The sequence below is a fragment of the Poecilia reticulata genome, chromosome 14 (assembly GCF_904066995.2).
Source record: "Poecilia reticulata chromosome 14, P_reticulata-male-v2, whole genome shotgun sequence".
NCBI classification, from domain to species: Eukaryota; Metazoa; Chordata; class Actinopteri; order Cyprinodontiformes; family Poeciliidae; genus Poecilia; species Poecilia reticulata.
In genome coordinates, this window is record NC_088843.1 from 22,481,468 (window position 1) to 22,494,482 (window position 13,015).

At 39.5% G+C, this 13,015-nt stretch overlaps 1 protein-coding gene across 6 annotated transcripts in view; it reads right to left on the reverse strand.

The window, feature by feature from the left end:
• Positions 1 to 5,415: 5,415 nt before the first annotated feature.
• Positions 5,416 to 13,015, reverse strand: part of cadm1a (cell adhesion molecule 1a) — a 388,215-nt gene continuing 380,615 nt past the window's right edge. For all 6 annotated transcript variants that reach the window (XM_008428590.3, XM_008428589.3, XM_008428591.3 and 3 more), the window contains one exon: positions 5,416 to 11,427. In XM_008428590.3, the coding sequence (XP_008426812.1) occupies positions 11,309 to 11,427 (119 nt within the window). In that variant the 3' untranslated portion in view covers positions 5,416 to 11,308. The remainder of the gene's footprint in view (positions 11,428 to 13,015) is intronic.

The following is a 13,015-nucleotide window of genomic DNA, read 5'->3' on the forward strand; positions in this document are numbered from 1 at the left end:
CAGGCCTGGAATCCAGTTCTGCTGGATGGCGATCGGCTGGCCCTCGATTTTAACACAAATTTTGTTGCTGGACAATCAGGAACTATTTTGAGTTTCTGTCAAGTCTGATTACTATCAGTGACTTGGGGCTTGTTTTTTTTTCTAAAGTCGTGGTTTGTGGTTTTTCTGGGCTTGTTTTTGAACATGAATTTGTTCATTTGGGCTTGGAAATAAGCAGAGACACATAATGAGACCCAGATGTTGTCTGACATCCAGGTAGTTTTAGTCAGGCTCTCCCTGTTCACCATTTCCCGGATGAACAGGGAAATGTTCATCTGTGTCTTTGTTAATATCCAGGTAATATAAATACATTTATAAATGTAAATATAAAACTATATGTATAAATATATTTATAAATACAAATATATAAACATTTATACATTTAAATATATACTTATACGGTTTCTGATATGGGTGACATGGGCATCTGCCCAGGGTGGCATTTTGTGGGAGCGGCATGAGTCCATCCACCCTCCTTGGTTGTCAAATCAGGTCAGGTTGGTGGTCAACAAACACTCAGAAATGTCCCTCAAAATGTAGTTAAACTGGAGGATGTTAGAGAAAGAGTCATTGTGATCAGTGATGTCCACTTTTGTGAGTAACGAGTAATCTAACACGTTTCTATTTCATATCCTGTTGTAAAATAAGTTACTTATCCAAATCACTGTTCGTTCATATGTTATGTCATTTTATTTCCTCTATGCATCTTGGGGAGAGACCGCCGTTACTATGTGACAGTTGTCAGTAGTGACTGATACATAACAATGGAGGGAGAGAGATGCACATTTTGTTGCTGGAAAACAGGAACTATTTAGAGTTTCTGTCAAGTCCGATTATTATAAGTGACTTTGGGCTTGTTTATTCTGAAGTTTCAGGTTGCGGTTTTTCTGGGCTTGTTTTTCAACATAAATTTGCTCATTTGGTCTTGGAAATAAAACTAAGCAGAGACACATAATGAGACCCAGATGTTGTCTGACATCCAGTAGTTTTAGTCAGGCTCTCCCTGTTCACCATTTCCTGGATGAACAGGGAAATGTTCATATATATAGATATATCTATATATATGAACATATATGTGTATATATATTATTTATATTTATATATATATAATATATATATATATATATAATATATATAAACACCAGAGCAATAGAGGCTCAGATCTACCACACCAGAGAAGACCCAAGGTGTAGGTTGTGCAAGGAGGCCCCTGAGACAGTCCAGCACATAATAGCAGGGTGCAAGATGCTGGCAGGGAAATCGTACATGGAACGACATAACCAAGTGGCAGGCATAGTGTACAGGAACATCTGTGCAGAATATGGACTGGAAGCCCGAGATCAAAGGGGAACACCCCCAAAAGTGGTGGAGAATCGAGCTAAGATCCTGTGGGACTTCCAGATCCAGACAGACAAGATGGTAATGGCGAACCAACCGGACATGTGGTGGTGGATAAGAACAGGGAAAGCCGGTGGTGGATGTAGCAATACCAAGTGATTACAACATCAGGAAAAGGAGCATGAGAAATTGGAGAAGTACCAGGGCCTCAGGGAGGAACTGGAAAGACCTGGAAGGTGAAGACCACAGTGTGCCTGTGGTCATCGGGGCCCTCGGGGCAGTCACCCCCAAACTGGAGCAGTGGCTACAACAGATCCCAGGAACAACATCAGACATCTCAGTCCAGAAATGTGCAGTTCTAGGCACAGCCAAGATACTGCGCAGAACCCTCAAGCTCCCAGGCCTCTGGTAGAGGACCCGAGCTCAGAGGATGAAACAGACCACCGAGGAGGGTGAGAAGGGAATTTTTATATATATATATTATATATTATAGTATATAGATATAGATATAGATATATATCTATATATATATATATATATCACAGCTGTAACGCAGAACAAGAGGCTGGAGGGGAGGTGACTCTAAAATCCTATCTAGAGTTTTCTTGATAATAGTGGAGCACAAAAAACACATAAGAGTTACTAAAGTCTTTTTAACTGTTGTAACCATTAAACAATCTCCCCTTCAGGTCAGCCTTATAAGTGGGACACATTGTTGAGGTAATATTATAAAATAACTTGCAATTACTAAGTTGACAAGATCACTGTAATTTTCAGAGATGGCTGGTTGTCAGCAGCTGCTGAAGTAACTAAAAAGTTATTTGTACACTTATACTTGTACTACACACACACGCACAACACACACACACACACCACACACAACACACACACACACACAACCACACACACACACACACACACAACACACACACACACACAACACACAACACACATTTATAGAGACCAATTACCTAACAGTCATGTTTTTGGACTGGGACGAGGCACAGAGAGGCATCTCGATGGCAAGACGGACGATGCACAGAGGTGGAGCATCCACAGAGGTATGACGTATTGGCCCTCATTTATTGAAATACCTTGTGAAGATTTAGCAGCACCAGAAAAAAGTCTTGTAAAAAACTGCACGTCCTTTTCTGGCGCTTTTCCAGTTCACTTAAAAGACACAATGCGATTGTGTCTTCAGCTGCCTCATGCTCCATGAACGCCAGAGTCAGCCAGCAGAACAGTCCAGGTCTTCATTAGGTCTTTGAAAACCTTTTTTGTCAGGCCTGGAATCCAGTTCTGCTGGATGGCGATCGGCTGGCCCTCGATTTTAACAAATTTTGTTGCTGGACAATCAGGAACTATTTTGAGTTTCTGTCAAGTCTGATTACTATCAGTGACTTGGGGCTTGTTTTTTTTTTCTAAAGTCGTTTGGTTTGTGGTTTGTTTTTGAAATGAATTTGTCATTTGGGCTTGGAAATAAGCAGAGACACATAATGAGACCCAGATGTTGTCTGACATCCAGGTAGTTTTAGTCCGGCTCTCCCTGTTCACCATTTCCCGGATGAACAGGGAAATGTTCATCTGTGTCTTTGTTAATATCCAGTAATATAATACATTTAAATGTATATAAACTATATGTATAAATATATAACAAATTTTTATTTATTAATATTATCTGTGAATGATGTCGAGCTTTGAGTTGCACTCCAGAAAACTGCAAACACCGAGACTAATATGAACAGTGCAATAAGAGTAAAAACAGTCACAAATGAACGTGTCTGTAAAGTTGCACAATTAAACGCCATTATAATGATTAAGATCAAGATAAGTGTCACAAATCTGTGCAGCCATCTGGGTTGTGGAGCCGCTGTGCTCTGACAGCAAACGCAGGGCCCTAACAGAACCTGGTGAGTGTGAGGGAGGAGGCTCTAAAATCCTATCTAGAGTTTTCTTGATAATAGTGGAACACAGAAAAACATGTAAAAATTACAAAAGTCTTTTTTTAACTGCTGTAACCATTAAACAATCTCTCCGTCAGGTCAGCCTTATAAGTGGAGACACATTATTGAAGTAATATTATAAAATAACTTGCAATTACATAAGTATTGACAAAGCTCCATTTTTCATAGGTGGCAGAGAGTTGTTGTCAGCAGCTGCTGAAAGTAACTAAAACGTTACTTGTGATCTGACTTAGTTACCTTCCAAATCAATTAATCAGTAATCTAACTGACTTGTTCAGATTAACTATGCCATCACTGAATGTGATTTATAAACAATTATCTTTCTTTTTACATGAGTTTGTTTCACTCCGCCCAGCAGCCGCACCCTCGAGGGTTAATTTGCCCTTCTCAATGTCTGACAGGGGGGTAGAGGTTGGTCAGGTTTGCCCTGTGTGTTGTCTTGCAGGCATGGCGCCAGGTTGAACCGTGGAACAGATTGGTTCCTCCACACCAGCAGAAGTGTGTAAAGAAATAAGTGTTAAGGAGAAATATTTTGCAAAGCATGTTAATTTGTCTAAGGCTAATTAGTTAAGGTTTGCAGATTATTTTGTTTATGCCCAAAGTGAAAGTAAAACCAAGATATAAGTGCTGAAGGTTTTAAACATTACAATTGAATAAATATTTAATATTGAGTAGAGTCTGAGTCTCCTGTAATTTACACTGTTAGCATAGTAGACAAATTTCTTATATATTCAATGTCTATTGGACACAATGTGGTACAAGATACTACAAATTTGGATGTTATTAGTAGGTTTAGTGGAAGACACTGGAATGTCGGGACATTTTAAAGAACTCGTGTTATAGTTATTAGAGACTGAAGTATATGACTTGGAGCTCAGGGAAATTATTGTATAAACTAAGCTTTTGCAAAACAAAGAGACGCAAACTGGATGACACAGACACAGATGACGATCACACCAACACCCACAACCTTCACACACTCCCCCAAGAACCCGCACCGCCAGCGCAGGGGGGTGGGAACCGAGAACGGCGTCAAACAGACTAGAACCGCCTCTGATTAGGAGACAGTCTGTGGAAAGATCGATCTCCTCCACCTACTCTCTGAGCTGATATTGCTTTCTGAAGGAATGCATCAAAAACCAATCAGAGTCAACAGGCGGGGCTTAATGTTGCCAATCAACTTTGTGATCCAACTGCTAAATGTCCTAATGGTGGAGAACCAACTTACCATTACAACAAAACCGTTTATTCACTGTCATTGGTGGCTACGCTAACTAGCATTACGTTGGAAGTTTGGATGCTGCCATTTTTGTATGTGTCCTGTTCAGCAGTGTGACACTGAATTGTTGTCCGAGTGTCAAGGTGAGATCCATTTACTTTCACAAGTGGAGAACTACAGCGTTTGGCATGATGGTCCATTTGATATACATAAACTTTATTAAATTTTGCTTTGGGTTTATTTCAAATGTAATGGACTAAAAGAAAGGGAGAAAGCAGGAAAAGACGTTTAAAAGGAGAGAAAGAGTCATAGCAGAACACAAGTCGACTCAATAGAAGTCTGCCTCTAAACCTGCAGAAAGAGAGAAAGACAAAACACAGAAACCACAACATATACAAAACAGCTAACACATTGTTGGAAAGTACATGGTACATGGTATACTTTCCATAAGGTTTGAAGCTATTTTAGGCTTGATTAGCTTCGCTGTTTAGCTAACTCCGTCTAGTGTTCTCCAGCTTCCAATCAGATCGGTTTTAGAAGCAGAAATTACCCCAGTAGGACCAGGGAAGTAGATTCGTCATCCATCGCCGTTTGCAAAATGTCGCTTATGCGTCAGATTTACAAATGTATCAGAAACGCACAAGTATACAGGTTCCGGCTTGGTAAAAATGTGATTGTGTTACAATCTATGTAATTAATGGAAAGTAATGCTGTAAAATCCCAGCCCTTCTTAATTTATTTGTATTCTTTGTTCAATTTAGCAGTTTATTAAAGACGCTCAGCTCTGCACAAACAGTACATCGTCTGTGTATCTTGTTTTTGACGCACAGATCTGAAATAAAAAGCCAACACATATTATTTTGGACATTAATATCTTTTCTCTTTTATTAAGACAAGAACTCTTCATTGTTTTGTAAAAATGTCTATTTATGAACGAATACAAAATGTGTATGGGAATGTGGAACTCCTGTTCTCCATTAATACACATTACATTTTTCTCAAGTACAGCAGAGAGACAAAAAGAACAATCTGAAAACAAGAACCGGGTGGAACAATCAAATCTTTTTTTCTTTTTTGGGAATCAAAGGAGTTTGAAAAGGCGGTGGAGCGTTCAAAGTGACAGTAGTACAGCCACGACACGTTTCTGATCCTGCTTCATTCCAATAAACGTATGATATGTCAAAGAAAAGGAATATTTAACTTTTTTTTTTTACAGTGCACCAAATATTAAGAAAAAATACATAAAACATGTACAACATATTGTATATGCAAAACATCTCACCAGTTCTGGACCTAAAAAGAATGTGTTTGAACTTCTGGACTTGATGAACGCATTTGTACATGCCTTTATGTTGGCGACAGGGGGGGCCTAAACTTTGCATTCTACCTGAGATGCAGTCACATCGGTCAGCAACACATGAACCTGAGACAGGACATTATCAAAGGGATCCAATGTGCAGGAAACTACCTCAGTTACAACATATGTGCGTTCTTTTTTTTTTTTTTTTTAATTTACAGGGAATATCCAGAAAAATAAATCAAAACCTTATGTGTCATTTACTCCAATCTCTGATTAATTCGACACACACAAATGGTATCTTTCATGTTTTTAGGAGTACAAAAAAGTCAAAATCAACAAATCGGCCTTAAGGAAGAAGCAACATCCCATCCCCGTCAGTTCCTGTATTGACGACTTCATGTCTTAAAACTGGATCTAAGTGGAAGCTGCCATTGGTCATGGAAGCAAAAACAGTGCTCACTGTAGAATACAAATCACAAAGTTGCAGCCTAACAGATGAAGTGGTATCTGCTCTGTGATCCATAAAGCAACAATAACCAGTCAGATATTTGTTTGTCATTTCTTTTTATTCAGACACCAGACCGTGAAACATCTAACCTAATCAGTCCCCCGTTGCCCTACCCCCACCCATCCAGTTTACACAAACACAAAACAGTGTCGTCAGCATACAGAGTGAACATAGTGGTGATTTATAAGTGACTTCTTAAATCGAGTACACGAAATGTGTGTAACTAATATGTACATGTCCGGTGAAAAAGCCAAAAAATTAAACTCCCAGCTACAGCTATCCCAACTCTTCTTTTCTAGGGCTGCAAACATTTCATTAGCACAGACGGGGAAAGGATAAAGAATGCATTTCAATCAGTTCCTTTGAGACAAACCTCAGCTTCAAATCCCCAACATAGAAAGCCTAAATGCTGTCTTCATGCATGACGATGATATATTAAAGCTATCGCACAGCTGATGTGATTCACATTTATAAAATACAATGAAATGCTTAAAAGTCACAACTAGTGGTGGATATGAGGACACACCACAAGCAACACCCAGTTCCCCAAACAGGAACTCTAAAAGTAGTTTTCAGTCCAAAATGTTCAGTAGGTTTGACTGATATGTATTTATACTGATGATGAACTGAAAAAAATATAATAAAGTCAGCAGAAGACAGAGGTGTGTTAGGTCAAAACTAGCTAAAAAGCTAATGTTAGCTAAAATGTTGTTAAAAGCACATGGGCTAAACCTAGCATGTTGACTAACATGAACTCACTCCATTCAGTGCATTGGGTTTATCATAAATAGCTCAAATGATAATTTTAACTAAATTGCTAATGTTAGCATGAGGACTATCACTGAAATATCAGTAGCAGTCCCTATTCAGTTTGCAAACACCTGTTGAAAAGATAAACTTAGCTAAAATGCTAATGCTAGCTTAAATGCTAATTTAATGACTGATCTGGGTGATGCTTAACATTTTCTTGTATATTTTGTTGCTTATTGTCATTATCTTTTCTCCACATCTCTGTAATGACTTTTGATCTAAGAAGGTTGAATAGTTAGTTCTGATTAAAACTCTATTTCATTAATTGTATCAGTGATGATCAGACTAACGGTGAGTCAGAAGGTCTGACAAAAGGTCAATCAGAACAAATTATCTGAGCTGCCAACTTTATATAGAGGCAATTAAGGGATTTAGTCAGTTTTAGAGATTTTCAGCTGTTGATTATTTGAAAGTTTCTTCTACAGTCAAGTGACACTATTTTACTACTTATAAAATAAAAACAGGAAGGGAGTGTTTGGAATGCATGTGGGTGCTCAGCTGCCAGCAGTTCACTGTGATTGGTTGTTCATATAAACTTGTTTTAATGTGAAGAAATTACCACAAAATAGGGAAGTAATGGAAAACCAAACAGTCGGAGCAGAGTCTGCTGCTGGCAGAGATCTCTCCATTTCACAGAGAATATTTCTCCTTTCTGCTGGACTTTCTGCCATCATAAGATATTTTTACACTCACTAAAAGTCAGATCACTACCTCTAACATTTTGTCAGGTTAGGTCTTAATGCCTATGATGCTGTATGAAAAACTTTTAGCTTACCGAGGGAAAATTCTAGGAAAAAGGATAACATTTCCAAAAATTTGAGCATTTTCCTGATGGCGTTAAGGAGCTGATTTTAGTCTTAGGATTCTTTATGCATAAAGACCCAAGATATTCGGTGGGATTAATTGATTGTTTTCACATGATTTTAAATGTTTGAGCATATATTTTTGATTTTGCCATCTGAATAAAATTAATTCTGTAAACTCAAAACTTTTAAAAATAATTCCTTTCTCCCACCCATAAAATCCATTAATTGCGGTTGATGTTTAAAGGGGCAACATTATGCAAAAATCATATTTTGCACGTTTTTGTATGTCCACTTGGGTTTCCACAGCTTCTAACAACAACCCAAGCACTTAAAACAAAACCACTCGGCTGTTTTCAGCATTACGTTCATGTTGTTTGGTGTCTGGAAAATTAGCCGTTTCAAAAATCTCCAGGGTTTAATGTCACCAATCAGCAGTCACTGCCCTGTTACCTAGCAGCCCCAGCGGAAATCAGCCCGTTGCCAAGCAACCCAAAACTGAGCTCCAGAATGTTTGATCAGTTGGTTTTACTGCTGTATAAGAACAGAAGTGTTTTGTTGTTGACTTATTATCCAGAAACCATTTGCTGTGTTCTTGTTGGTTATGTAGGCGGCTCTACTAATGCTTTTCAAAGATGTATAGTTGTACAATTGCTCCTCTGTTTGCAGCCATTTTCACCTGCGAGTGTAAACATTGAGTTGGGGGGCGTGGCCAGCAGCAGCTTAATTTAAAGTGACAGGGGCCGTACTGAGAAGACTAAAATCACATTATCTAAGAATGAATTTTTGCAAAAATAAAAAGTGCTGAAATTGTTTTTAATGCCCACACACCTGTTCTAACTTGTTCATTTAGTCATTTTGCCCTGGAAAAACACCCAGAATTAAAATGGCAGTGATGTAGATGATGGCATATAAGCTTTATGTGACACGAGGAGTGAAAACCGCTAAATTTTCCCACTGGAAGAAGAGCGCTCCAGTCGCTACCTCCACAGACACCCACCCACATCTGTCCTGGACTCATTAAACGTGTTGCTTGCTGTGTGAACTCATAAGAACCACAGCAGAACCACCAGGCGCTCTGCACTGTTGACAAGCTGATGCAAACAACGGATTAACGGCACGGAGCAGAAAACGTGAAGGAAGTTATTTTACAGGCAAACAATGACTTTTGGCATAACTCCAAACCGACTCCGGTTCGGTTCTGGCAGCTGGTGCTGAAGCGGAACCGAAACGATCCGAGCGCAGATACAGACATGCAAAGAACGTGTGAAATATCGAAGCATTCAAAAAGCGGGCGGGCGAAAGCAGAACCCGAGTGGTGTGACCCTCAGAGCCGTTCGGTTTCCTCTCCGTTTGACAGAACTTAAGATGAGAACCGAGGCGTTCAGGCGTTACTCTGGGAGGCTGTAAAAAGGATTTGTGACTCCTCTGGCTTCATCTACATCCAGTGTTTATGAGAATAAATGAACCCACCGACCAACGCCCGCGAGAGCTCAAATGAAGTTCAAACTTACAGATGTTTCAGTTTAAAACTGGTTAAGGCGGTTCTTTCTACTGCGTTAACTACACAACACGAGCATCCTGCACTTTAACAACCAGGCATCTCTCCTGAAATAGGACATTTTATTTTCTCCACTTGGAAGAAAGATAATACTTTAGATTGAGAGAAAATGCAAACAAACTGAAACGCTGATATGTACAGGCATTTTAATCATAAGAAACAGGAGAAAATTTTAATTAAGCAATATGGAAGAAAATTAGGGATGCAATTTAGAAAGTAGGTCAAGATTGGTAAAAATCTTTCAGTGTTTATTTTTGCAAACGTTCTGGTCATTTTGCCTCGTCACCATTTTGTCAGAAAAGTGAACTCTGGTTTGGTTCTAAATGTGAACACCAAGAGGACCAGAGACTGCTCCAGAAGCAGGAAGTGGACTACAGCGCAGGGCATTCTGGGTAACTACAACCAAAACAAACATGTTAGCCTAAGTGAAAGAAATGGCTCGTGGTTTTTGCCCAAAGATAAAACACAAATCCTCCAACCGCTAAAACCCGATGACACTCCATTTTTATGCTGTCTGATGAAGAAGGAAGTTGCGCTCAGTGTCGTTTTTATGTCATTTCCTCCAGTGCAGCGCCCCTGCAGGTAAGGAGGGGAACGTGTTGCTCAAAGGGTTTGGTTGGTTTGACTCAAAGCAGTTTGAAAGTGAAACAAACGTGCAACTTTTATCCCCAATCGAGCCGAGTCTACCAGACTATCAGGTGGGGAGACACAGTAAGTCTGTAGTTAATAATATCTACAATCTGGAGGTCGCTTAATGTTATTTTGATTTAATGAAGGATCAGAATCAATTGTAGCATAAAAATAAATAAATGACGGTTTAATACACAGTTATATACAAATAAATTAAAGTTTGCATGAGATTCAACCAGTTTACCAACAAAATGTATGAATTTGTTTGTTTCCAGAGGCAACAGAAATTAGGAGGAGAGGCAAAATGACCCATAAACCTTTGCATCCTTGCTTCTACCTGTACTTCTAGGTGTTGTTGGTGGGGGAGTTCAATAAAAACAAACCTGCGTCTGGTTTAGGCTGTCCGTACAGTGACACACAAAGCACTCCATGCATTACGTCTTCAGAACCTCAGAGGAAAAAGAGAGAGGAAATGGCTTGAGACAAATCACAGTATACTTGAAAGAGTGTTTGTTATGCAGGAGAGGAGTAGAGCGCGCGTGTGCAGACACATTTAGAGAAATGAATAAAGTGGCTGTGTAATTTTACCCTCATACAAAAGCCGACAGCACGCTGATAATAACAAGTGTTGGGGGGGGGGAAGAAAAGATGAAAAAGGGGAAAAAAGAGCAACGAGGTTATGCAAATGACGATCAGCATGGATGTAGAGTGTGGAGAGAACAAAAAAATTCAGAACAAGGCACAGAATTTTCTGCAAATGGTGGAACTAAAAGATAAACTTCGTACCAGCAGTTAGGGAGGTGTTAAATGGTGAAGCTCTCTACAGTGATTTCTGGCAACATCTGGCGCCCCCACCCACACCCACCCACTCCCCACCCCCCGACTCGCTTTTAATTTTTTTAAATTTTATCTTTTTTATCTTAAACACAAATAACATTCCATCTACATCTGCAGACTAGACTAAACGACGGCGTAAAACCAGGCCTTTCCTTCAAAATCACTCCTCCATCCCTTTCACCAAAAAGCGATCTGAATCCGTCAAAAACAACCCCCCTGCCCCATCCCCGGGAAAGCGGCTCGGCGTGCCAGCGACGACACCCGAGCGAGGGCGGGGGCGGGGGTCCCCCCGGTTCGGGTTAGATGTAATACTCCTTCTTTTCGTCCGAGTTGGTGTGGCCGCCCTCTGCATTGATGATGGCTGTGTCTGCGTCCGCCGCGTCGTCTGCACCTTTGGCTTCGTGCGTGAAGTAGGTACCTGAGGAGGGGCAGCGGAGCACAGAGTTACCCCGCAGCGAAGAGTGACTTATTCACCAAGTCTACTACGAGTTAGGGCTGCACAATAAATCAGTAACAAGATATATATCGCAATAGACACATGATCAATTGATATTACATGTCAATATTCAATATAGTCACCAAAGTCATATTTTGCCTAAATCACCTTTTGGCAATAGAGTGGTGGTGTTTATTTGGCAAAAATACGTTTTGACAACATTATTTTAGAACGGTAACGATATACAGAACCGCAGAGAGCCGCACGGCCTTCTGGGAGATGTTGTCAGAGGAAACCTTTAGCTGCTCAACTTCTAGGCTAGTTAAGTGGAGTTGGTGGCAACAACTAACTCTCTCACTGTGTAGTTGCCTAGCAACAACCTGCAGGGTAACAAGCAGTTTCAAACCCCCTCAACCCTCCCCCCCAACTTCGGTTACCTAGCAACTACCTGTTGATAACAGCGGCAGTTTCAGTTTTGTGCTTAAAATAAACAACGGTGTAAAGTGACAACTGAAGATAAAACAGTAAAGATCAAGCCACCAGTTTGGCAATATTTCAGACAGTTAAAATAAAAATCTAATCAATAATTGTTGCTAGATGCTCATAAGTTTTTCGGCCACATCGTTCAGCACTACTATGAGTATACTTATCTGATACTAAACATGAGGACCTGTGTTTGTAGTTTAGCTTTCATAAGCTATGGACACACTGCATGTTATTGTTTATATCCAGAAATTTTGCAGAGCAAAAAAAAACAATTCTTTTTTTTGCCATCGGATTCCGTTGGCAAAGTAAAACTTGGAGACATATTAATTTAGTGCATTGCGCCACAGCAAAGAAAAAATAAAACGTAGAAAAAATGTTGAACAACTCAAAACCACTGATATGTTGGACTGTCAGGATAACACATTTTGCTGGATGGCAAATTGTCCCAGAAGTTGTTGTGATAAACGATAACATTGTTGTTTTGAGAGTCTTTATATGTAATATAATGGTAATGGCATAATAACGCAAGAACACATTCTCAAACATCAATAAACTTTAAACTCTAATGAACATTTAACACAAGAGCTGGAAGTCATCAAATATCCAAAACAAATAAAGAAAACAACAGAAATAAAAAATAAAATGAATTATGAAGTTTCTGTAAACAAAATTATCCTTGAAGAAAAAGGCCAGTTGAGACCAAAACAGCAAACTGAAGACTTTTATCTTCTGAAAAAAGAAAAATGATGCAAATGAAAATTAGTAATTTATTGCTGATTGCAACATTTTATAAACTTAAAATTAAGTATTTAATTAGTATACTTTCTACTACACTACAAGTACATGGACCACACTATACTTGATGTACTCAAGTATACTCATCAAAATAAACTTTGAGTATGCTAGCTTTTGCTAAGGGACGTAGCGGCTAACAGCCTGCTGCTTTAGATGATACCACAGATTAAAATGTGACCCTCCATTCACAGCACCTGATTATGTAAATCCTCAAACACACACACACACACACACACACACACACACACACGCACACACACACCAGAAGCAGCAGCAAAGCGTCACACTC